Source organism: Acomys minous, assembly GCF_964271855.1.
Source record: "Acomys minous genome assembly, chromosome: 13".
In the NCBI taxonomy this organism is placed as follows: Eukaryota; Metazoa; Chordata; class Mammalia; order Rodentia; family Muridae; genus Acomys; species Acomys minous.
Genome location: NC_140495.1, coordinates 89,519,739 through 89,546,270, shown reverse-complemented (window position 1 = coordinate 89,546,270; position 26,532 = coordinate 89,519,739). Strand labels below are relative to the sequence as shown.

The window sequence follows — 26,532 nt, the reverse complement described above, 5'->3', positions numbered from 1 at the left end:
GCAGAGGCAGGCAGAGCTCTGAGTTTCTGGCCAGCTTGGTCTACACGGTGAGTTCCGGGCTAGCCAACAGCTACCTAGTGAGATGCTATCAGAACAAAACCAAAGAGAAACCAATGTTCCTCTCCCCAAACTAAGAAAGAACTACACCCGTGGATACAGGGGCCAAAATGACATGGGCTCTCTTCTTTTTGCTTGGGCACAGAAACTGCTTTCCCAAACAGACGGCCGCCCAGGTGACCCTCAAGGCCATCTCCGCCCACTTCGATGACTCGAGTGCGTCCTCGCTGAAGAACGTGTACTTCCTGCTCTTCGACAGCGAGAGCATCGGCATCTACGTGCAGGAGATGGCCAAACTGGACACCAAGTAGCTCTCCAGCAGGGACGGAGGAGGAGGAGGAGGATCAATGTCACGTCACAAGAGCAGGGGTTTTATTTTTTAAAAGGATTGAGAAAGGGTGACATGGCAGGGGAGCAGAGGGTGGCTGAGAGGGTATCCAAGGCAGTGGGCACGAGGCCTGCCTGCCTGGGGAGGAGGCCCAGTGCATTTTATACTCTCTTAACAGAGGGCCTCTTCCGTAATTAACCAGGTCTCCACCAAGGGTTTCTTTCCATGTGTTTTCTTCCTGTTGTTTTAAAGCTTTTTTAAAAAAAAAAACAGACAGACATAAAAATAGACCTCGTTTAGATTTATAGCATTGACTTTTACACACACACACACATACATACATACACATACACACACACACACACACACACACACACACACACACATCCTCTCAAAGTTCTTGAGTCTTTGGTTCCTCCTTTTTCCAAGTGAAGAGGGCGTGACAGCCAAACCTGGGTACAATGGCTGTCTCCCTCAGTGGAGAGAAGATGGGAAAGACGTCTTGGGGTGCTTTTCTGTTATAGGGTCCCCTCCCTGACTCCTAAAATATTTGTAATTACACCTAAAAGGGTTTTTGCTTCGGGGGTTTTTGTTTGTTCGGTTTTGTTTTTTTAAAGAAAAAGAAAAAAAATGAAAGGAAAAAAAAATAAAAGATCCAGTGTCTTTCTTATAACATATCCCTTTATTGCATATTTCTTCCTCTTGGAAAACTGTGTCCCCACAGGTAGATTCTTCTGGAGTGTTGTAAAAAAGTAGCACAAGGCCTGTCACTGACAAATCCCACAGTGATCTCTAAGACTCACGGTTAGACAACGGCAGGCTCTTTCTGCGCATGGGTGATTCTGCCCCCCAGAGTGGGTGAGCCTGCCGCCTCCCGTCTACAACAGCAGAGCCGGGGGCAGATCTGCCGGTGGGTCATCAGCCTTTGGGAGAGAGACTCACGTCTCAACTCCTGCCTGAGCAACTAAGTGGAACACACCTTAGCCACAGTCCAAACGGGGATGGGCCAGAAGCACCAGGGAAAGCCTGGTATCTCAAGGACTCTGCCACCCGTAAGCAGAGGCTGAGGCCAAAAGCAAGCAGAAAGAGGGTGGGGAGACTCATGCTTGAACCTACTGGGGTGGACTCATAGCCTCTTCTGCCATGAACTTAGGCCATGCACAGGACAGGGAATGGTCCGTTCATATACCTTAGCAACCTACGGCAAGGCATGACAGCCAATGAGGAGGGCCCAAGTGACAGGAGCTAGCCAGCAAATCAGCAGCATGGCTCCAACCCATGCCCCCCACACACCCCCCAGCAGCAGCCTATTGGGCACCCCACAGGGTCGTCAGAGACCCTGTCACAGGTCCCTATCCTGGGATTCCTGCAGCTGTGGCCAGCCAGGCTTCAAACGTGTGAAACTCACCATGCTAGGATGGCATTTGAGCAGCTGTCCTGAGAGCCAAGCAACCTTCGTCCTGGGGATTTCATCTGTACCCCCCCTTTTGAAAAGATTGTCCCAGCTGGCCTTGTTGACCTTTTATTGGCTCATGGGGTGGTGGGGAGGAGCAGGAGGCCCAGGCCTGCGTATCCAGAAGCTCCCTACCACCTGTTTGTTGTACACAACTCTGCCTTAACTGCACTGCCTGTGGCTTGAAGGCGGGGGCTAGGGCATCCAGGCCAGGGAGGGCTAGGAGAGAGGTGCTCCATCTTGCTGTCTCCTATGTCTGAAGCCCTCATCCCTGCTGCTTAAAGCTTTCCAGTTTGGCCTGTTGTGGGAGACACGCTCACACCCCTCACAGGTACTATGTAAGGAAACCCAATAATCTCATGGGGTCCCAGTTAAGTTTGACAGAATCGTACCTCCGTTGGTCACCGAGACTTTAGCGGATCCCCCCCACCCCTGCCCCCCGGGAGAGAGTCCAGCATCAGCTGGGCGAGTTCAAGAGGAGCTCTGTCTAACACTAAGTAAATGTACCTATGACCTACAGTCAACTGAATATAGAGAGAAAGGTTCCTGAAGGTTAAAGAGGTCCTGAGGCACTAGAAAAGCTGAGGCAGGAGCATTGAGTTCAGGCCAATCTGAATAATGCAGATAGATACTGTCTAGGATGAAGTGGGTAGAAAAGAGACTGAGTGTGTGCATGCGCATGTGCGTGTGCATGTGTGCCTGTGCGTGTGTGCGTGTGTGTGTGTTGGTGTGTGTTGGTGGGGTAGAAGAAAGAAGGGAGAGAAAGAGAGCAGATTAAAAAAATATAAGTTAGAAGCTGGGTGGTGGTGGCGCATGCCTTTAATCCCAGTATTCGGGAGGCAGAGGCAGGTGGATCATTGTGAGTTCGAGGCCAGCCTGGTCTACAAAGCGAGTCCAGGACAGCCCAGGCTACACAGAGAAACCCTGTCTTGAAAAACCAAAAACAAAAACAAAAACAAAACAACAACATAAGTTAGGGAGAATAAAACAAGGCTCCTATTAATAACCGACTTACTGTGGGATATACAAGCTTTCCACACCCCATATGAGAGGAGGCTCAAGGCGCAGGCCATCTGCCCACCCCAGCACCCCTTCCTTGCTCTCACGCCGTGGGTTCTCTTTACTATACCACAGACAAGGTGCCAGCTAGAGGAGCCCAGCTCCACCCAACAAGAGCTCTGAACGTCACCCCCAAAGCCAGGCGAATTCACATGCACACACACACAGAAGCCTACAGTCCGGGAAGCTGCCTCTGCTGCCATCCACCCAAGACCTCATACAGCTGCAGGCAGACCTTCCAAACCCAAAACAAATCTAGGCTTTTTTTTTTTTTAATATCCCACCCCCTTTATTCTCCGTCTCTCATTTCCGGCATTACACAAGTTGACTTTCCAGCCAGAGCATGACTGATGCCATGATCCAAAGAAGCCTGCCCTTGGCACCCGTCAGAGGAGTGCCCCCCGTCAAGCAGTCCGCCGCGGTACCTCGACTCCCACGCAGCCTCCCTGTCACGGTGGAGACTGCCTCATGGTCTTCCAGCTCGTGGAGATCAAAAGATCCCTGCTCTTGGCCAGCCGCACCATGAGGCGGCCTACATAGAAACCACTGATCTGGCCCACGCCATCGTTTCTGCCCATGGACAGGAGGAATGTCAGCGCACCTGGGAGGCAAACGCACAAAGCAAGATGAGGCTTGAGGGGTGCAGCCTGCTTTAAGAAAGCAGCTCAAGCCAGGCGGTGGTAACACTCTCCTTTAATCCCAGCACTCGAGAGGAAGAGGCAGGTGGATCGCTGTGACTTCAAGGCCAGGCTGGTCTACAAAGCGAGTCCAGGACAGCCAAGGCTACACAGAGAGACCCTGTCTCAGAAAAAATAAAGCAGATCAGGTGTCTGGTGTATGTTGTGGGGAGGTATATGTCAAGCCCAGAGGGCAACCTGAGCTGTCATTCTACATGTGACATTCACATTTTTTTAAAAGACTATACTGACCACAAGGCTCAGGTTAGTTTTATTTTGTTTTGGTTTTGCAGAGGGGTGGGTTGTTTTGGGGGCTTGGGGTTTTTTAAGGTTTTGGTTGGCTTGTTTGTTTAACTTATTTATTCACCATGTATACAGTGTTCTGCCTGCATGTGTGCCTGCCTGCCAGAAGAGAGCACCAGCTCTCAACGATAGATAGCTCTGAGCCACCATGTGGTTGCTGGGAATTGAACTCAGGACCTCTGGAAGAGCAGCCAGTGCTCTTACCCTTTAAGCCATCTCTCCAGCCCTTTGTTTTGGGTATTGAAGACAAGAGTTTCTCTGTGTAGCCTTGGCTGTTCTGGAACTCACTCTATATACCAGGCTGGCCTTGAACTTTGAGATCCATGTAGGCTTCGACTTTTTCCAAACCTACTTTATTTGAGGTTCTTTAAGGCTTACACCTCCCTTCCAACCTACCTACCCTTGACAGGAGAGAAAAGAGGTTAATGGGAACAGGAGAAGTAGACCTTTTTGGACTTAGTTCCTGGGAGTGATTCCCCTGGCATAGTCGGCAGGATTTGTTGCTGGACCCTGGAGCCCCGAACTGTTCTCTAGAGCGGTCTCTCTAAGAGTGTCTCAACGTGGAGTGATGAACAGCCAACAATACCAAGACCCAAAAAGCCCAGCCTCCTGGTTTGGCCTCATATATATAATCTTCTCTCAGAGTCTGTACTAAGATGTGTTTCAGCTGGCAAAACCCAAGCCCCCGCACGAGGTGGTTCATCTCCTAGTGGATAAACAGCACCTGGTCTCTCACAAGTCTGTTCCCTATCCCACACTTGGGATCAAACAAAAAAGATGTTTATATCCACTACAGATCCACCTGCCTCTGCCTCCCGAGTCCTGGGATTAAAAGTGTGCGCCACCACCACCTGGCCTTTCAACTTGTGTTCTAGACATCAAACTAGGGCCCTCCTTGTAAGAACTTTAGCGACTGAGCCAGCTCCTCGGCCTCCTTTGTTAGCAATGAAACCTGGGGTCTCAGTATGCCAGGCAAGAATTCTACCGCTGACCTACAGCTCCAGATAGGTTTGGTTTGAAAGAGACTTTGTGTGCTGAGACCTGCAGGTCATTCATCTTACAGCCCCCAAAGTCTTCAGTGTCCCCCAACCCCAAGCTTCAACCACTGTAACAAGCATTCCTTACCTGGCTTGTAGGCTTTGAGGGGCCTCTGCTTCATGGAGTTGACGATGTTGGCCACGACAACGTTAGCGTGCAGGCCAGCGTGATAGGCCATCTTGGGCTCCTTGATGTCCGCACAATCACCAATGGCATAGATATTGCTGTAACCTTCCACCTGGAGGAACTCATTCACTTTCAGAGCACCATCGCTGGCCAGTCTACTCTCTGCCAGGTGAAACGGCAGCACATTAAGTAGCCTCCGGAACAGAGGGATGAGCCCAGGGTGTTGGTCCAGTCACTTCCATGATGTGTGCTAAGAAGTGACACCCCCACCTGCTGTCATCCTGTGCCTTAAGTCCCCACCTAAGATGACCCTTCCTGCCAAGGCAAACCTGACCCACAAGAACGGAGGCAAGCCAGGCGTGGTGGCACACGCCTTCAATCCCAGCACTTGAGAGGTAGAGGCAGGTGGATCACTGTGAGTTCTAGGCCAGCCTCGTCTACAAAGTGAGTCCAGGACAGCCAAGGCTACACAGAGAAACCCTGTCTGGAAAAACAAAAACAAAACAAAACAAAAAACAAAAAAAGAACAGAGGCAGAGCAGTGGAACGCCTCCTCATACAAAACACTCAGAGTTTTCTGCAAGTCCCTTAGCCTCCCAGTCTTTAACCACCTTTGGAATCATACATCAGAATTTTACAGAGATTTAGGCCTTACCTAGACGATAACGTTGCCCATAAGGAACTTAAAAGGACGTCTCTTTGAAAGCACATTAGAATAATGAGAGGTTAAATTCTGGGTTCTCTGCCCGCTACCCCTGTGGACCGGCTTCCTTCTAGATTGAAAACTGACTTCCTGAAGGACCTGGCAGAGACAGGTCAGGGAAGGTGCTCAGCAGTGAACCACAGGTACCCAACCCAGGGATGCAGAGCAACCATGGAGCTTGGCCACCGAGTCTCATGCTCAGATGTAGATGCTTAGATGTGCTTGGCCACCCACGCACTCACCGAATGCGCTGCGGTAGGCAGAGCTGTTGATCTTGATCCCGTTGCATACGATCACCAGGTTGGTGGCCACCTCCGTGCCCTTGTCCGTCTCCACCTTGATGTACTCCCGGTATTCGTTGAGAGGCAGTTCCCCCAGGTTGCTCACCCGCTCACCTGTGGAGGGTTCCGTGACAGGGAGCTGGCAGAAGCCAGGCACACGCAAGGAGAGTGGTTACTCCCCTCACGACTCTCCCTCAGTCCACGGCCCGTCCTCAAGCAGCTGAATGTGGACATCTGTCCCGGAGGGAACCGTCTGGAGAGAAGCTCCAGGAAGCCGATGGAGGGAAGCAAAGCCAAGCTTCCCGAGACCCAGGAACCACTACTTATTAGGAGGCCCCTCCCTTCCTTTTGAATGACAGCTTGACCATCCTGTGTAAGCAGAAGGCCTCCCAGAAAGCAGAGAACTTAGTCCTGTAGGGTGCGTGCAGAGCATGCAGAGAACCCTCGTGTTCTGTACCCAGCACCTCATGGAGTGTATACCAGTGCTCTGAAAATGAAGGTGGGAGGAAGTTCAAGTCCTCCTTCCTTGGCTACACAGTTTAAGGCCAGCCTGGTCATCTACATGAGATATTCCCTCTCCGCCCCCCTCTCTCTCTCCCCCCTCCCTCCCTCCCTCCCCTGTCCTCTCTCCTCTCTCCAAATTTCAAGAAGAGTAGGAGACAGCAGCAGCTGAAGAGATGGCTCAGAGGTTAAGAGCACTGGCTGTTCTTCCAGAGGTCCTGACTTCAATTCCCAGCACCCACCAAGTGGCTCACAACCATCTATAATGAGATCTGGTTCTCTCTTCTGGCCTGCAGGTGTACGTGCAGGCAGAGCACTATATATATAATAATAAATAAATCTTTATTTTAAAAAAAAAGAACACTGGCATTCTTTCAGAGAACCCAGATTTGACTCCTAGCATCCAAATAAAAGCTACAAACCAGGCCAGGTGGTGGTGGCACATGCCTTTAATCCCAGTGCTTGGGAGGCACAGGCAGGTGGGTCTCTGTGAATTCGAGGCCAGCCTACAAAGTGAGTCCAGGACAGCCAAGGCTACACACAGAGAATCTCTCTCTCTCTCTCAAAAAACAAACAAACAAACAAAAAGCTACAAACCCTCTGTAACTCCAGTTCAAGGGGATCTGATACTCTTCCTCTGGCACTGGGCACATACATGAAACACAGACATCTACACAGGCAAAACATCCACACACATAAAACTGTTTCTAAAGAATGGATGGGTGGGTGGGTAAGTGGATGGCAAAAGGCAGAGACAGTGAGGAAACCAGTCTGAAAGCAAAGTGCTGCCAGACCTCCATGGCCAGTTACCATCAAAGGCTGTGACAACAGAGACGGGCTACCCTAGCAACTGCCTCACAACCTTCTGCACAGAACTTGGAGGTGACCCCCCCCCCAGATGTCATCCCATTCCAAATACAGGGATGCTTTCTCTCTCTCCCCCCCCCCTTCCTGCTCTGGACAAAAGCCAAACTCAGAAAGCAGTGGTGGTGCATACCTTTAATCCCAGCACTTGGGAAGCAGAGGCAGGCAGATCTCTAAGCTCAAAACCAGCCTGGTCTACAGAGTGAGTTCTAGGACAGCCAGGGCTACACAGAGAAACCCTGTTCCAAAAAATGAAAAAAAAGAAAGCCCCACTTGATGACTCAAATTGCATACCTCTTCCACATAGACATTTTAAAAAATCAAAACATGGCGCAGATCCTTTAGAAGCGTGGTAAACTGCATCTGTCTGTCCTTGTCCTAAGCTACAGCCAGGCACTGTCCATCGACCCCCACCCCCACCCCCACCCTCGTGACTTTCAGCTCCAGATGGACACAGCAGCTCTGATGTTCGAGACTTCTGATGCTTTCCAGATACAGTGGGAAAGAGGGAGCCTATGTGGATTATTGGAAGCCATGGCTGGGACTCTGGACAATATATCCACAGGCATGGGGACGGGGACACAGACACACAGACACACACACAGACACGCACACACACACATAGACACAGACACACACACACACATGCACACACACACACATAGACACAGATACACACACACACACACACACACACACACACACACACACACACACATCAGGAGGAGTGATGTCACACGTACTTAGCAGTAGCTGCACACCCTTCCGGAGAAGAATCTCCTTCACTTCCTGCCGCACACAGGGTAGGAGCTCCTTGTCAGCCAGGGGTACTCTGGAGTGGATGAGAGTGACCTGGTACAAAACAAACAAACAAACAGGGCCTAGGAGGGAAGCCCCGGGGTCTCCTCCCCTATTGTCCATGTATTATCAAGGAAACTGAGCATCAGAGATGAACCCTGCAGTGTTCAGGGACCCAGCGCATCGCTCGGTACTCAGTACTTGGTGCCCCTAAGCCAGAGGACCATCCATGTGCCATTGCACAAGCTCACACCTCACCTAAGGCAAACGGATGATTCTTTCAGGATATACAGTTGTACCGTCACTATGTAAGCTGCTGGCCTTCCAGCCTGACTACCAGGCTGATGGTAACACTAATGCTAGTTCTATTTATATAACTATCTGTTTGTTTGTTTGTTTGTTTGTTTGTTTATGTATTTTTAGTTTTCTGAGACAGGATTTCTCTTTGTAGCCCTGGCTGCCTGGAACTCACTCTGTACACAAGCCTAGCCTCAAACTCAGAGATCTGCCTGCCTCTGCCTCCCAAGTGCTGGGATTAAAGGCATGGCCCACTGCCACCAACCTAAAAACAAAATAAAACAAAAACTTTCAAACGTATTTTATTTTGTATTTTTCAAAGATTTATTTATTTATTATGTATACTGTGTCCTGCCTGCATGTACACCAGCATGCCAGAAAAGGGCATCAGATCACATTATAGATGGCTGTGAGCCACCATGTGATTGCTGGGAATTGAACTCAGGACCTATGGAAGAATAGCCAGTGCTCTTAACCTCTAAGCCATCTCTCCAGACCCTTATTTTATTCTTTGACACAAGATCTCTCGATGTCACTAGTTCTCAACCCGTGGGTAACTTCTTTGGAGGGATGAACAACCCTTTCACAGAGGTCATCTAAGTTTATCAGAAATATCAGATGTTTATAATTCATAACAGCAGCAAAATTACAGTTATGAAGTAGCAATGAAAATGATTTTATGGTTGGGGGTCACCACAACATGAGGAACTTTATTAGTGGGTTGCAGCATTAGGAAGGCTGAGAACCACTGCTCTGTGTAGCCCTGGCTGTCCTGAAACTTGCTCTGTAGACCAGGCTGGCCTCAGAACCCAGAGATCTTCCCTCTGTGCCTCCCGAGTGCTGGCATTAAAGGCTTGTGCCACTCCGCTTGGCCCTAAATAAAAATATGATAAAGGAGGTAACTAGGCCAGGCGGTGGTGGCGCACACCTTTAATCCCAGCACTCGGGAGGCAGAGGCGGGCGGATCGCTGTGAGTTTGAGGCCAGCCTGGTCTACAAAGTGAGTCCAGGACAGCCAAGGCTACTACACGGAGAGTAGTATGCACATGCCACTCTCACAACAATGGGCAGCTGCTATATGGCTCTTCCATGCCTACGAATGCAGTACAGATCTTACACTGAGTGAGCGGAAATGTACTGAAATGTTCAGACACTCTTTACCCCCGTGGCAGGACAAGAATAACCCAGTCTATCCCTGACTGCTGATGCAGAGCTCTCAAGCCCTTCTTGTGCTGGGAGCATCATTTGTTTTGCCTTTTTGGCTCCAATTCCTAGCCCGGAGCTTCTGAGATCTTTGTAATTCTCTGAGTGACCAAACTGCTGAACGCCTTGGAATTTCCTGGGTGACAGGCACATCATTCATTCTGATGAGACAATGGCATCAGGCTCAAACCATGATTTGAGCTTCCAGCCCCTGCCCCAATCCCTCAGGAAGCAGAGGGGAGCTAGAGATGGAGTTCCATGGTCCATCACGGCTTAACAATGAGGCCTTCAAAAATCCCCAGGCCTCTATATGCATGAGCATGCATGAGCATGGCCAGGTGGCACACCCCAACTCCAGGGTGCTTGGGACCCTTTATCTGGCTATTCATTTATGTTCTTTAAAGGTTTACTTTATTTTTTAACTTTATTTTTTGATTTTTTTTTTTTAAATTTATGTCCATTCCTGTGGGAGTGTCAGATCTTGGAGTTACAGACAGTTGTGAGCTGCCATGTGGGTGCTGGGAATTGAACCTGGGTCCTTTGGAAGAGCAGGCAGTGCTCTTAACCACTGAGCCATCTCTCCAGGCCCCAGGTTTACTTTATTTTTAGTTACGTGTATATGTGTCTATATGTGGGTAGGTGTACATGACTGCAGTGCCTGTTGAGTGCAGAAGAGGGCATCAGATACCCTGGAGCTGGAGGTACAGGCAGTGTGAGCCCCAGATGTGGGTGTTGAGAACCAAACCTGGGTCCCCTGAAAAAGCAATATGAGCTCTTAACCACTGACATATCACTTCAGCCCCATCTGTGTCCTTTAAAACATCCTTTGTAGTAGGTAAGTCAGCAATGGGAAGTGTGGAAGTTTGAATGAAAATGGCCCCATAGGCTTATAGGGAGTGGCACTATTAGGAGGTGTGGCCTCACGGGAGTGGGTGTGGCTTTGTCAGAGGAAGTGTGTTACTGGGGGTGGACTCTGAGGTATCAGAAGCTCAGGCCAGGCCCAGCATGTCTCACCGTCTCTTCCTGCTGTCTGTGGATCCAGATGTAGAACTCTCAGCTTCTTCTCCTGCTTGCCACCACACTTCCTGCCGTGATGATAATGGACTAAACCCCTGAACTGTATGCTAGCCCCACGTAAATGTTTTCCTTTATAAGAGTTGTTATAGCCAGGTCTGGAGAGGATGGCTCAGTGGTTAAGAGCATTTGTTGTCCGTATAGAGGACCTGGGTTCAATTCCCCATGTCCCACATGGCAGCTAACAACTGCCAGGGGATTCCAGGGGATCCTAGGCCCACTTCTGACTTCCACAGGCACTGCATGCACAGAGTACACAGACATAATACATGTAGGCAAAACACCCATACCCATAAAATAAAAAAGAAATAAATCTTTTAAAAATTATAGTGGTCATGGTGTCTCTTTGCAACAATAAAGCCCTAACTGAGTCAGTAGTGTCTGGGGTCTATAAGCCACTCAGGCCATTAAAAAAAAACCAATGAGAGGAACTTTCTGTTTAAAGCTGGGTCAGGCGGAAGGACTGGTAAGCTCGGGACCTACTGTTCCCCTGTCATCGGAGACGCGAGCAACCTTGTGGGGCTTGATCTATGGTGTATGTGCCGCCAATTCCAGGCAGCTTTGGAGTTGAACTGCATCATGGGACACTCCACTGGTGTTAGTGAGGCCGTTCAGTGTTGGAAGAGACCCACTCGTCTCATCACAGGAGCACTGAGCATACGCAGAGGAGGATGGGTCTTCCCTCCACAACACTCATGAATCAAGGTGAACGCTTTAACGACATCCACCCGTCACCATAATTCTCAACCATTTGTCAGAGAGCAAGCATATCATTAAATTTTCCCGGATTGATTTCCCTTTTGAAAGCTAACCCATCTCTCCCTAGGGAGACGAGCGCTGCTCACAGGCCCTGCGTGGCTCCGAGGGGCTGACGACCCACATGAGGTACCAGGAAGCCCTGGTCTGCAGAACGCATCACTACAACTGTCATTCACCCTCACCACTCCAGGGGCTTAGACCCATCTCTCTGTAAGGCGCCAGCCAGGCTCCTATCTCTCCAGCATTAAGAGTCAGGGCAGGGGGGCTGGAGAGATGGATCAGTGGTTAAGAGCGCTGCCTGCTCTTCCAGAGGTCCTGGGTTCAATTCCCAGCAACCGCATGGTGGCTCACAACCATCTGTAATGTGATCTGATGCCTACTTCTGCAGATAAGGTACTCATATACAATAAATAAATTAATTTTTAAAAAAAGAGGGTGTGCTGTGGCTGCCCTCCCATGGGTAGCAGGAACTGAGAATCAGTCTTTCCCCAGTGCGGGCAGCTCTCCCAATGCCAGGAACATAGACCATCATGTGGCTGTCCAGGGCAAGGGCTGTCAATCAAACATACTTACTTAGTTAGGGGTTTATTGCTGTGAAGAGACACCATGGCTGTGGCAACTCTTATAAAGGAAAACATTTCACTGGGGCTGCCTCACAGTTCAGAGGTTCAGTGCATTATCATCATGGCGGGAAGCATGGCAGCGTGCAGGCAGACATGGTGCTGGAGAAGGAGCTGAGAGCTCTACATCTTGATCCCCAGGCAGCAGAAGGGGACTGTGTGCCACCCTATGCATAGCTTGGACATAGGGGACCTCAAAGCCCACCCCAACAGTGACACACTTCCTCCAAGGTCACACTTACTACAACTAGGCCACACCTCCTAATAGGGCCACTCCCTATGGGCCAAGCATTCCAACACATGAGTCTATGGGGGTTTCTCTTCAGACCAGCACACATACCAAGAAACTTCTCAGCAAAAAAAGAGGTTATCAAAGAACATGCAGGTCTCATCCCAAAGGCCCTGCCCTAAAGGCGACGTGGGAGGCTGGGTTTATGAGGCAACTCCCTGCCCCTCCTCCCCCTACATTCACTGCTCTGTACGACCAAGAGCCTACATAAGAGGCTCTCCTCACTGTGTGGGGAAATGGCAGGCGGAATTGGCCTTTATACAAGAAGACACACTCTGCTTATGCATGTGGTGCTCCAGCCTTCCAGGGCCTGAGCAAAGTCCTGGTGTTGGTGGGGTGGCAAGATGGCTGGTCGGGTAGAGGGGCTTGCCTCCAAGCATGACCACATGAGTTCAGTCCCCACGGTACACAAAGTGGCAGGAGAGAACCGACCTCCGCAGGTTATCCTCTGTCTTCCACGGTCACACCAGGGCACGTGTGCATGTGTGCACGTGCACACACACACACACACAGAGACACTAAGTAAATGTATCCGAGATAGATGTTTGTGGTTTTTTTTTTTTTCCAAAAGAGAAAGAAAGCAAAGAAGCTGCCTGCTGAGAGTTCATAGCCGAGGGGTCCCGCCTCACCTCCTTCTCGGGGTACTCCGTTTTGATCTCTGCTGCCATCTCCACTCCTGCAGAGCCACCTCCCACCACCACGATGAACTGTGAGCGCTGGATCTGCAGAAGGGACCGGGAAACATACCCACATGCCTGTATGGTGGCCTGGCCTGTGGAAGGGGGAGGGAGGCCCTTGCCAAAGAGGGACAGAGCTCTGTCCATTTCTGAGCTCCAGATGGGACCCCCTTCCCCACCTCATAAGATCACTGGGGCAACTGGGGAGTGGGGGTGGGCATGGAGCCAGGTGTGAGCTATCACACCTAGCAAGTGAGTATGCATTTATGAAGAGGTGACAAGTAAGACAAGCCAGAGACATACCTAGCACAACACACACAGGAACTCAGGTCTGAGATCTCCTCTGGGGGAAAATCTCTCTGTAGCAACTCTTGGCTGCTCCAAGGCTGTTTCTCCAGCTGTGAGGTCCTCCCAGATAGCCTCCCTATTTTAGCTCCGGCTGTGGCCCACTGTGCTCTAGCCTGCCCACCCTGTCCCACATCCGTTGCTATGGCCCACTGTGCTCTGGCCTGCCCACCCTGTCCCACATCCGTTGCTGTGGCCCACTGTGCTCTGGCCTGCCCACCCTGTCCCACATCCGTTGCTGTGGCCCACTGTGCTCTGGCCTGCCCACCCTGTCCCACATCCGTCGCTGTGGCATACTTGCTTCACCATGTCCTCGTAGGCCTGGATGGCTGCCTGCTGGCAGGACACCTCCGTAAACTTGCCAGGGAAGGGCCCAGTGCTGCCTGTGGCCAGAATTAGATGTGAAAAGGGCAAGGCCTGTAGGGCATAAGAAAAAGAAATAAGAGAGTAAGTCAGAGAGGAAGGGCTGGGCCTCTGCCTCCAGCCTCGGGACACCAGCGGCCATGAAGTGTTGCAGAGAAGAGGCTCTTGAGCATCCCAGGTAGAGAAGGAGAAAGTACCACACTGATGGGGGTCACGTAAGGTACCAGAAGCCAAGAAACACCTCAGAAAGCAGGAGAGCATTGGGTGGATAACTAACCAGCACAGCATGGGGAGGGTGCAGAGAGTTCCCTCTCCACAGCAGAGCCTGAAACAGGAAGTTGCTTGGGCAGGGGAGGCCAATAAACAGGACTCATACCCCCCCAAGTTGGAATCTTCTGGACATTTTGTTTTTGAGACCAGGGTCTTGTGTAGCCCAGGCTATGTAGTTAAGGATGACCTTGAACTTCTAACCTCCTGCCTCCAGCTCCCAGGTAATTGGAATTACATGGCATGCACTGTGCTCAGTGCAGAGGGACAAATCAAGGGCTTTGTGCACGCTAAGCAAGAACTCTACCAATGGAGCCACACCCCCAATTCCTCTCAGATTTTTTTTTTTGAGACAGGGTTTCACTGTATACCCTTGGCTGTCCTGGACTCACTTTGTAGATCAGGCTGGCCCTCGAACTCACGGAGATCCACCTGCCTCTGCCTCCCGAGTGCTAGGATTAAAGGCGTGTGCCACCAGGCCTGGCCCTCTCGGATATTTTAGAACTTTCCCTCTATCATGCTAAAGGGGAGAGAATGGCACGTATGTAAAAGCTTAGGACAGTGCCCTGCATATAGGAAAGGCTCAAGCAACCCCAGCTACCACGGTTTTGTGTCTGCTATGACCAACTCGAAGAATGTGCTGTGCAGCAGCAAGCGGAGCTTGGAGCCCATAGATGGCTCCTCTTGAGCCTTGAGAGGACCCACTGGTCCCCAGAGCACCCACACACACTCACCTCACCACCCTGTAGCAACACTGTCCGGTTCTTCAAGTCTATGCCAATCACTTTGCCCTGGCGGAAGTTGTCCTTGAAGGTCACTGAGTAAGAAATGAATGTCTTTTTGGCGAACCCTGGGAATGGACACAGAAGATGTCATGAGGTAGAACAGGGCTGAAGGTTTCCCAAGCCACATTACACACAAGGGTGCTCTTGGCCACAGCCAGGGCCAATGGGTATAGCCGGGTGTCCACTCTGCCCTGAAATGCCCGTCTGGTCCTCAGGAGAACCTAAGCTCTTAATCTGGGGCCTCACTATGGGAGATGCTTATGACCAGTGGCTTGGGCTGCTGCAGCACTGAATCCAATGCCTGGAGCAACTTGCCCTAAATGAATAGAATTGGCCCCAGCCCTGACATCATGCCCCATGACAATGACAAGACCTCGCTAGCAGAGGAGCAACTCACCGCTCTCCACGCTGGCCCGGAGGGCTGCCACGTTGTGGTGGAAGGAGTCCTTCATGTCCACCAGCATGAAGGGGACATTCAGTGTCTGCAGCTGGCTGGCGGCCGCTATCCCTCCAAAGCCCCCGCCCACGATAACCACATGCACGGCTCCTGTATCCACCGAGACCTGGGACCCCATCCTGAACTTGGCACTTCTGGAGGAGAAGATACTGCATCAGATTCAGGGGAATGAGAGAGCAAGGGTGTCCATGGTGAGAGACCGTAACATCAGAGGTCTCTCTCAACCCCTCACCTCCACCTTATTTGTTGAAACAGGGTCTCTCAGTTGAAGTCAGAGCTAGCCAATTTGGCTAGACTAGCTAGGACAGGGTCCCCTGTCTCTCTGCCCTTTCAGAGTTGGATCTTATTGGGATCCAAATTCAGTCATCACACTCACATGGTAAGCCACTGGGCCATCTCCCCAGCCCCAAGAGTTTGTCTTTCAGTCACAGAATTCCAACACCATGGGCACTGAATTAAGCTAAGTTAAATTAAATTAAAAGAAGAGGGCGCAGCCTGCTCTGACCCCATCAAAAACACCTGCTCCCTTCTCTGGGCATCTGAGCCCCCTCCAGAGCTGCTCTACGGACCTATGGTCATGGCCACCAAACTGTTCTTCAATTTGTTTTCCCTAAGCACACATCATCAAAGGTTTCCAAGGTGGAAGCAGTGTCCACTCAACACCCGTGGACATAGCACACTCTTGCTGTGGATCACGAAGTCAGACAGACAAGCATGGCTCCTAGCCTTGCAGAGGCAGAGCCTAGATCAGCAAGACGGCTCAGCAAGTGTACAGGTCTAATGACCTGAGTTAGATCCCCCGAAGCCAGTGGAAGGAGAGCTCTGATTCCCAAAAGTTATCCTCTGAGGTTCACAACAATATCATATACATACAATAGTAATTATTACTTAAATAAACAGGATCAGGTAATAAAAGCCCCGTAGGAAGTTGGGCAGGTAGGTGAACAAGAAATGGTAGCCTTGCCTGCTCGGAAGCAAAGTAACCACATCTAAAGAAAAATCCTTCAACTCTCCTGTTACAAACACTGCAATGGCACTGTGCTAGGAGCCAAGGCCACCAGATTGAAGGGAGCCATTGATGACGTATGATAACCATCTTGAAACACAGGATGTTACTATGGCTTGGAAACGTAGTCTCCAACAAGACAGTGTAAAGGTGGCCCTCAGGCAGGTGTTTAGGCCATGAAAGTCCCACCTATGAGTGGATTCATGTTGAATACAAAAGGTGCTGAGGGGCTGGTGAGATGGCTTAGGTGGTAAAGGTGTCTGCAGCCAAACCTGCCAACACAAGTTGAACCTCCAGCTCTCTCATGATGAAAATCAACTGTTCAAAGCTGTCCTCTGATCTCTACATCCCTCTCTCTCTCTCTCTCTCTCTCTCTCTCTCTCTCTCTCTCTCTCACACACACACACACACACACACACACACACACACACACACACACTGATTTTAAAAAGCGGGGCCCTGCTGGGTGTGGTGGCACATGCCTTTAATCTCAGTGCTTGGGAGGCAGAGGCAGCCGATCTCTGTGAGTTTGAGGCCAGCCTGGTCTACAGAATTTCTGGGACACCCAGGGCTACACAGAGAAACCCTGTCTCAAACAAACAAACCAAACAAACAAAAACAGGGTCTCTGTTCAAGGCTGAGTACTTGCTCCCTTCTGCTTACCCCACAGGAATGCGCAGCAGGAGGGTCCTTGGAGCCTGGCACCTTGACCTCAAATTTCCCAGACTTCAGAACCATGACCAATAAGTTCCTGCTTATTATAAATGGTCTGGTCTGTGGCAACACCACAAGCAGACTAAGATCATGTGACATGAACTGAGATGATGACAGTAGGGTATAGGGAGGAGCCCTCAGTGGGGTAGGTCACTCCAAAGCAGCACTCCCCCACCCCACCCCACCCACCCACACACCCAGGGGCATGGAGGGGATGTGACCTGAGACATCAAAGTAGGGGAAAAGGCCTGTGGGGGAAACCTCAGTGACTGCAGAGAGAGGATTGAAGGACAAGAAGGCGCTATCAGGTCGACTCTGTGGTGAGAGGGGAAAGCAAGGCCCTGCAGGAGGCTGAGGGGAGGAAAAAAAAAGAGAGTGGTCCTCTGAGGAATGTGCCTGTGGTGGGTGTGGGCCAAGCTCAGGGCTCTCCCCTGGACTGGGGCAGGCTTACCCAGTTCCCAGCAAACTGAAAGCAAACCTTGGTTGAACTTTAAGAGCTAAAATTCCAAAACTTTTGTGCCAGAGCCGGACACTGAGGCACGCAGAGCAGAGGAAAGCAGCAGTCTAGGTCACTAGACACAGAACTGCGGAGCCCAGAGGTGAAAACAGATGGAAGCTGCCCGGACTCCCCCAGAATCTGCATGAGGCTATCACAGCAACTTGAGTATTTTGGAGTCTGGCCCTATGAGGGACTGGGACTTGTCTCCAGCCCAAATCAACCCCAGAGATGAACATACCATGTGGCCTTGAGACAGCCGGAGGGCTTGCCAGCATGGGAAGAGCCACCCATCCATGTAAGCGCCATGTCCCTGCAGCTGAGATCCAGACAACAGGAGAAGGGTTGCTGGGAAGTACTGTCTCAGACCAAAGGACATTAGACCTCCTCCAACCTGGGCCATGTCACAGGAAGGGACTTCCAGGGAGATACTGGGATACCAGAACAGGGTTACTGGGTCAAAGGTTACAAAATAGGCCTACAGGAGATAATCCAGCCAGCTGCAAAGAGTCCCACCAGAGATAGCGTTGCCTAGTGACTGGCCCGAAGGGTCCCACCGGAGAGAGTTGATAAGAGACCCAGTTTTATGGTTACATTCCTCTTTGCCCACCAGAGATAGGATTACTAAGAAACCAGACACTTCCCTGGACAAGGTAGCGGGTGGTGTTGGCAACTTTTTCTGTAGCTTGTCACCTTTAGACGTTAGACCTCCTTATGTTATTCAACCAATAGGCACTTGCCAGGCTGGAACTCCCCTCCTTTGAGGCACTGGGAGAGATAGGAACCTATAAATTTACCCTCGGCTCAGAGATCAGGGCTCTTTCTGGATACCACTGGGTTGAAGCCAGTCAAAAAATTAAACGCCCTCATGTGTATTGCATTGTTATTGAGACCTGGTGGTCTTCTTTGGAGTTCTTACTATCTGGGCACAGTAATTCTGAGAACAGAGAAGCTACAGAAAGCAGGCAGAGAGGCCCAGCTACTCTGTGGGTTTCAGGGCAGGCCACCAATGAGGACATTTGAAGAACATAAGAAAGGAGTAAATCAGGCATGTTGGTCCATGCCTACAATCCCTACACTCAGGAAGTAGAGGCAAGGAGATCACAAGTTCAAGATCATCCTAAGATATACAGCAAGTTCAAAGTCAGTTTGGGCTATATAAAGGCTATTTTAAAAAATCGGGAGGCAGAGGCAGGTGGACCTTTGTGAGTTCAAGACCAGCCTGGTCTACAGAGTGAACTCCAGGACAGCTAGGGCTACACAGAGAAACCCAGGCTCAACCAAACCAAACCTAAGACAAGTGAACAAGATGTCTCGGGAGGCAGCTTTGTGGGCAAAGTGCCTGCTATGAGACCATGATGACCTAGCTCTGTTGGAGGTTGGTCTGATGTATTTGGACGCGAATTATTGTTTGTTGTCTCTGTGCCCCACCTGCACTTTGCCTAAGAGCTTAACCTCTTTGACCAATAAAAGGCCATCACACCTGGGCAGGGCAAATGGGATAGGGCCTGGCTAAGGTTCCAGGCCTTGGAGAGAATCTTGGGAGGAGGAGAGACTGGAGGAGAGGAGAGGAAGGAGGAGGCTGCACCATGGGTGAGGTGGAGGAGAAGCACATGGCTGGCGTGGAGGGGGATTTTGGCCCAGATGATGATAACTAGCAAGTATTTGGGATTATGGATGGGAGGTAGCTTGATAGAAATCATTAGAACCAGATGGCATGGGATATGGGATACCTGCCCCACTGTGGGAAGTAGTTTAGGGGATTAATATCTGCCCTGCCCCAGGTTAACTAAGGCTTATTTATTTATTTATTTATTTATTTATTTATATTTCCGAGACAGGGTTCTTCTATGTAGCCCTGGCTGTCCTGGGCCTCAACTCTTATCAATCCTCCTGCCTCTGCCTTCTGTGTGCTGGGATTAAAGGTGTGCGCCACCACGCCCGGCTAACTAAGGCTATTTTAAAATATAGCAGGTGTCTGTGTCTTGATTGATTGCTAGCGGGCTAGAAAATACTGGCCATAATAATAATTATAGGCCTAATAATAGACACTATTAGGCCACAGTGGTAAAATAGCTACAACATAGCTCTATCCGCAGCATCTACATAAACAGCCAGGTGCCATAGCGTGCACTTGTACTACTGGTGCTGCAGACGGGGATTCCGGGAGCTCACTGGCTAGCCAGCTTAGTGGAACAGGTGAGCTCCAGGTCCAAGTGAGACACCTTGTCTCAAAACACAAGGTGGATACCTCTTGAGAAATGACACCCAGCGACCTCCAACCTCCACGTGTACACACACACACACACACACACACACACACACACACACACACACACACACGGTGTAGTCACGCAAAAAAAAAAAAAGAAAGAAAGAAAGAAAAAGAAAAAAAGAAAGAAAGAAAAGAAGTGGACGACTCAGAGGTGAGCCTTGAAGGACAGGCTCAAGCAGCTGAACAGCATCGTGAGGGAGTAAGTCCCAGTCCATCTGTGACTGTCTCAGGAGCCACCTACTATCTGACTATCTGTGTGGTGAGAGGGAACCCCACTCTTCTCTGGGCCTCGGCTTACTCTTTTAAATGAATTTATTTTACGTTATGTGTATGCCTGTTTGCCTGCACTTATATCTGTACGCCACATGTATGCTTGGTGTCTGGAAGGCCAGAAGGGGATGTAGAGGTCCCCTGGAACTGGAGTTATAGATGGTTCCGAGCTGTGGGGTGCTGGGAATGGAAGCCAAGTTCAGCCAAGATCAGCCAGTGCTCTTAACCGCTGAGCCGTCAATCAACCTAGTGCCCGCGGTTTAAGCTTTTTTAAAGCACTCAGCGTCCAGTCAGCATTAACACACACAAAATGGCCTCTTATACACAGGGGATTGACCCCAAGACACAAAAACCCCTGGGGTCTGTTCACAAATACCCGACCCTTGCAGGATAGCTCATGATTAGAACTCCCCACACTGTTTTTTGTTGGGGCTGAGGCTTGGCGGGGAGCTCTGCATTTGGGGTTAAGAGGGCTAAGTGGTTTCTAATACAGCAAGGCTTCAGCATGCCACCCATCTGACAGATTCGAAAACGGAGTTCCTGACAGGACTGAGACCAGGACAAATCCCCCAGGAGGCAATGTTCCTGCTCTCCTCCTCTAACTCCTCAGAGGGCTGCCCAGAGCTAAATCCGAGTACTCAGCACGCTAAATATGCTAACTGAATAGAAGGCGAATATTTGGGAGGACACAGGTGCTCAGCCAGAGGCAGGCATGAACATCAGTGGGTTAGCAGAGCCTGGAAACACGGGTGGCCATAAGGTGGACCACGGTGTGGTATGCTCCACTTACCCCGCTCTGCGTGGGCCCAGTCCTCCCCTAAAGGCCACAGTCAGTGGTACTTACGGTCAGAAGTGAGGAGGAGTTCAAGGCACATGTAGCAGAAATGTGAGGAGAGCAGGTGACACGCCAGTACAGACGTCACTCAGAGTCTACCATGCCAGATGGGCCAACAAACCTGCCCTTGCCTCTTCTGAGAACTCCTTCCCTGAGAGAGGAGCTGGCCAAAGGAAAGAGTTAAGAGTACCTACCTGTTTCCCCCAAGGGCTGTCCTTTGCTGCACTCAACTGAACCAGCCCCCAGTCAAGCCAAACAGCGCTCTGGGTCTTTCAGCCTTGAGGGTCTCAGAACCAGGTCCAGAAAAGGGAAGCTGTTTCTCACTCCCTGTTGCTCTCTCTCCTCTACTGACCTCTGCCACCCTCACTTGGGGGAGAAGAGGCCAGCAACTCTCTAGAACATTCCAGCTCCTTGCCTAACACTTGGACCCACTAACTGTCCTTGGCTCTTCTCTGTCCATTCTTGCCTGGCCCTCCCCAGAGCAGGGAGAGGGGGGCAGGCTTCTCTTCGCTGGGCCATGACCTACTTGGCCAGTCACCGAAAACCATGGACTTAGGCTGCAGCCCTCCACCTCCAGTGGCAGACCCAAATGCATGCCTGGAGTGAGTGAATGTGTACTTGTGTGTTCTTAACATGGCAGCCATCCCAGCACTCAGGAGGCAGAGGCAAGCAGATCGAAGCAGACCGATGTGAGTTCGAGGCCAGCCTGGTCTACAAAACAAGTCCAGGACTACCAAGGCTACACTGAAAATCCCTGTCTTGAAAAGCAAATAAAAACAAAAACATGGCAGCCAGGCTAGGCCAACTGTAGTCACTGGAAGACTCCTATAACTCACAGAAACCTCCATTGGTGGGGGACGCTAAGAGAAGCTCCCATACACCCATACAACCTGTTCAGTTTTGGGGGGAGGGAGATTCTAGACAGGGTCTCTCTGTGTTAGCCTTGGCTGTCCTGGAGTCACTTTGTAGACCAGGCTATCCTCGAACTCACAGGGATCTGCCTGCCTCTGCCTCCCGAGTGCTGGGATTAAAGGTGTACACCACCACTGCCTGGCCCAATCTATTCATTTTTAAAGAGTAAACATTTTTCCATGAAAGGCTCGTGCATGGAAAAGGCAGGCAACAGAATCATCATCGCCTGCAGACCCTCACCCCATGTACAACCAGTAAGATGTGGCACCTCGGTGCACACAAGTTTGCGCGCACGCGCACGCGCACACACACACGCTGCAATGTTTGGTGTTCCCTGTCCTTTCCCTGCAGTTTTGCATTTCATAGGTGTGAGGTTTTCCTGCCTGACCCAGGACATTTATTAGTGGGCTAAGAAGAGGTTTCTACTTCCTTCCTTAGCTTTCTCCTGCTTGAATTGCTTAACAAGTATGTGCTGGTTTTGCAAAAATAGTTAAGCTTCCACAGGCCTGTGGCGATGGCTCAGTTGGTAAAGTGTGTGTCATCTAAGCGTGAAGGTCTGAGTTTGGATACTGAGAACCTACGTTCTCTGTGGTTCGGGCCTGGGACTCCAGCACTGGTAAGCAGAGACAAACAGATCCCAGAAGGTGGTCGGCCAGCCGGCCCAGCCAAAGCAAAGAGAGTCTGAGTCAGAGAGACCTTGTCTCATGAAAGAGGGAGGAGCAGGCCTGGAGGCACAGGTTCTTAATCCTAGCATTCTGAAGGCAGAGGTAAGCAGATCTCTGTGAGTTCAAGGCCAGCCTGGTCTACATAGAGTCCTAGACTAGCTAGGGCTATAAAGTGAGATCTTGCCTCACAAAATAAAATAGGTGGCCAGGCATAGTGGCACACACTTTTAGTCCTAGCACTCGTGAGGCAGAGGCTGGTAAATCTCTATGAGTTTGAGGCCAGCCTGGTCTACAAAATGAGTCCAGGACAGCCAGGACTGTTACACAGAGAAAGCCTGTCTTGAAAACAAAAACCCATCTTTCCAGCCCCGTGACTTATTTAATCAAATATAATTGACATAGACAAGTCATCATTGAAAGTGTAAACTGACAGGCTTTTGTATACTTTCCAGGTTACACAACCACCACAACTATCAATCCAGAAATCTCTCATCAGGGTGTGACAGTACATGCCTGTAAACCCAGCACTCAGGGGACACGGAGGTGGAAGGACAGAGGCCAGCCTGGAATACAGGCTCTCCAAGACCCTGTCATGGAGAAATCCTTTGGTGGCTACTAATGTACCTCGTCTCTCCAGATTTGCCTACCCTACATGTTTTACGCAAGCGGAATCATACAACAAACAACCCCTGTGTGTGGTTCCTTTCCCTGGCCTGTATGGTACCCGAGTGCCCCCCTTCACGTGGCTGAACACCACTATCATGTGACTACACCGACTTCTCACAGATTGCCCATCATTTTAATTTTCACTCCATGGTTGCTGTGAACGGTGCCACCACAGATGGGCATCTGTGCACGAGGTTTTATGTTTCCAAGTTTAGCCTATGGCTCTGGGGAGAGTCGCCTAGTCATGGGTAACTCTAGGTTTAACTGTCACAGGCACTCCTAGCAAGGAAGCACCGAGAACCTCAACCAAAACTTACCCGGTTCAGAAATGTTAGCTTAAAACCGTGGTCCTCAACCTTCCTAATGCCACAACCCCTTAATACACAGGTTGTGGTGACCCCCGACCATAAAATTCTTTTCATTGCGACTTCATAACTGTAATTTTGCTACTGTTATGAATCGTAATGCAAATATCTGTGTTTTCTGATGGTCTTAGGCAACCCTAGTGAAAGGATCGTTCAGACCCCTCCATTATGGGTCACGACCCATAGGATGAGAACCGCTGGCTTAAAAGAAGTCTTAATTGCTCGAGCAGGGAGCATGGCTCATTTGGTAGAGTGCCCCGCTAAAGTGTACAAAGTCCTGGGTTTGAGACATAGTATGACATAAAACAGTTGTGGTGATTCATGGCTGAAATCTCAACACAAAAGAGGGAGATAGCTGGGTGTGGTGGCGCACGCCTTTAATCCCAGCACTCGGGAGGCAGAGGCAGGCGGACCACTGTGAGTTCCAGGCCAGCCTGGTCTACAAAGTGAGTCCAGGACTACCAAGATAACATAGAGAAATTCTGTCTCAGAAAAACAAAAAACAACAACAACAAAAAAAAAAAAAAAAGAGGGAGGTAGAGGCAGGCAAATTGGAAGTTCAAGGCCAGCCTTGGATAGGGAGTAAATTTGAAGCTACCAAGGGCTATATGGGACCCTGTCCCCCTGCCCATCCCACCACCAAAAACAAACAAAAAACAACAACAAAAACCCAACAACAGCAATTCCTAAATAATGTACCATTGCTCCATCTCCCAAAACATAAACACACATACACAAATGTGATTCATACTTGGCACGCGCCTATCAACTGTTCTCTCTGCCAGACACGCAGCCTGACCCCAGGGTAAGAGACCTTCATGAATCTACTAGAACACGTTTGTTGAGAGGTCAAGCCTCAGACAACGCACAACAGGAGCTTTGCCCACCCAGGCCGAAGTGAGACCATCACAGGGTCTTGCTCCACAAAAATTACAAAAAATCAACACAACCTTTTGAGTCATCCTGGCTTATACAGAAGGAAAATTCAGCTGGCATGGTGGCGCATACCTTTAATCCCAGAACTTGGGAGGTAGAGGCAGGTGGATCACTGAGTTCAAGGCCAGCCTGGTCTACAAAGTAAGTCCAGGACAGCCAAGGCTACACAGAGAAACCCTGTCTCAAAAAGCAAAAACAAACAAACAAAAAACAAAAAACACCAAAAAAAAAAAGAAAGAAACTTCAACACTGACATAGGGTAGCCATGTCTCCACAGTGGCCAAGAGACAGAAGGCCACTAAGGTGTGACTCAATAGGCTACTACATCCCTTCTTCAACCGGAGGACAGGGGAGGTGATGCACCCCCTCTTTAGACACCAGTGACCAGACTGAGAGTAAACAGAGCACTCTACGGCCAGCTACAGAGGAATGCACCCCCAAATGTACCCCTGAAGACATCCAGTGCTAAAAGGGACTGACTGAAAGAATGAAGAGGAAAGTTCTAGGGCAAGCGGACGGCATCATAGACACTCCAGTACTCAAACCCTACGTACCCCAAGGGTCCTCCGCCAGCACGTGCACCTTCATCTACTCCCAGACAAGGCCCGCTGGCTGTACAGTACTTGATAGGCCCAGCTCTATATCCCTGAGAATTGCCTGACAGTGGCTGGGGTTTAGTGTCCTCCTAATCTACGAGGTGACCTGGGTCAGTGCTGACAAGCAGTCCCCCTGGGGAACTCCTGAGCACTTGGTGTGTGTTGGCAGCGGACAGACTTGTGTTAGAAGCTGATGCCAGCCTTGGAACGTAGGTGCTGAGAGACCTAGAAGTTTCTTCCCAAACTGTCTGCCGCTGTCCTCCCACAGGCGCCTCAGCTCTTAAAACAGCGGAGCTCTCTCTCACGCTCCCCTTAAATCCCAGGGTCAAAGAGATCTTAGGGGGCTATTGGACGGGGGGAGGGGGGACGCGGTGTTGAGTGCCCGATGAGCTCTGAGGCAACCCCACTCACTCTCCCTGAGATCCCTAAGGGTCTCCCGGCTGTGCTCAGGCTGAAGGGCCTCCCGAGATCAAGGCCACTCCTGTCCCGCTGCCCCTGCGCTTCCTGCTCCCCGTACAACCCCAAGTTCCGGGATAGAGTACAAGGGGATTTAGCGGCGGGGAATGCCGGGGAACTGAGTCCTACAGACCGGCGCTGGGTATCCTAGGCAACGCCCCCTCCCTCTAATGCCCCAGCTCTTGTCATCCTCCTATCGTCCCCAACACCTACCACACACCACCCGACACCGCCAAGCTCTCCCATCCCATCCCCCCACCCCCACCCCCACACACACACAGCAGCTGAGCCCGGTAACAGGCGGCCCAGCAACCTCACCAGCCGCTGTCCGTGCGTTTTCCGGCGCCGAGGCCCTGGCCGGGGCGTGCCCATCACTGTCCTTAACCCGGGGCAACGCCCCAAGCCCCGCCCCTCCCTGCTGGTCTGGAACTGACCTTGGCCTTGGAACCGTTTTCAACTTGGACAACAAAGCTCGCTGAAGCCCACGTAGCCTCTCCTCCTGCCAGCGCCTGCGCTCCAGTTATGCCTAGGTTTCTGGGAGACACCTGTAGTGTGCCCTACACACACACACACACACACACACACACACACACACACACACACTAGCTGTGCCCCTGTACACATGTGCACATGCTGTATTCCTGGTTCCTTGGGCACTGGGGGCTTTAACTTGGAGAGCAAAACAGGTTTATCTTTTGGTCAGGTGATGGCCTGGGAAAAGACAGAGTTAAACACAAAACTCAGGCGCTGAGATGTCTGTTGCTCGGTAGGTAGACTGTGTGTGCCTATCCTGGAAGCCTTGGATTTGTTTCCTAGCACCACAAAAGCAGAGCATGTTGGTGTGTGCCTGCAATCTTAGTATTTAGGAAGTGGAGACAGAAGGATTAGAAATTCAAGGCCATCCTTGGCTACTACATCCCATTTCAGGCCAGTTTGAGGTTCCCGAAATCCTGTCTAAAAATGAAGCCATCAAACCACCACCACCACCACCACCACCACTGACCGCTTAATCCCAGTA

General features: G+C 50.6%; 2 protein-coding genes across 9 annotated transcripts in view; one reads left to right on the top strand and one right to left on the bottom strand.

Annotated features, from left to right (window-relative positions):
• Positions 1 to 432, top strand: part of MACROH2A2 (macroH2A.2 histone) — a 40,389-nt gene extending 39,957 nt beyond the window's left edge. The window contains exon 9 of the mRNA XM_084752306.1: positions 203 to 432. Within this exon, the coding sequence (XP_084608432.1) occupies positions 203 to 368 (166 nt within the window). The 3' untranslated portion in view covers positions 369 to 432. The remainder of the gene's footprint in view (positions 1 to 202) is intronic.
• Positions 155 to 25,906, bottom strand: AIFM2 (AIF family member 2). Of its 8 annotated transcripts, none has more exons than XM_084752301.1 (10): positions 25,017 to 25,689; positions 20,928 to 21,081; positions 15,263 to 15,456; positions 14,815 to 14,930; positions 13,748 to 13,867; positions 13,058 to 13,150; positions 8,133 to 8,241; positions 5,986 to 6,138; positions 5,003 to 5,203; positions 155 to 637 (listed from the first exon to the last, which is right to left on the bottom strand). In XM_084752301.1, exons 3-10 carry the CDS (start codon positions 15,438 to 15,440, stop codon positions 408 to 410), a joined length of 1,200 nt encoding a protein of 399 aa, XP_084608427.1. In that variant the 5' UTR covers positions 15,441 to 15,456; positions 20,928 to 21,081; positions 25,017 to 25,689; the 3' UTR covers positions 155 to 407. The 8 variants fall into 8 exon arrangements, with proteins under 8 accessions (XP_084608427.1, XP_084608423.1, XP_084608424.1 ...); XM_084752304.1 differs by lacking the exons at positions 20,928 to 21,081; positions 25,017 to 25,689 and adding exons at positions 3,323 to 3,498; positions 25,833 to 25,906 and having other exon boundaries at positions 408 to 637; XM_084752297.1 differs by lacking the exons at positions 20,928 to 21,081; positions 25,017 to 25,689 and adding an exon at positions 25,833 to 25,906.
• Positions 25,907 to 26,532: the final 626 nt, after the last annotated feature.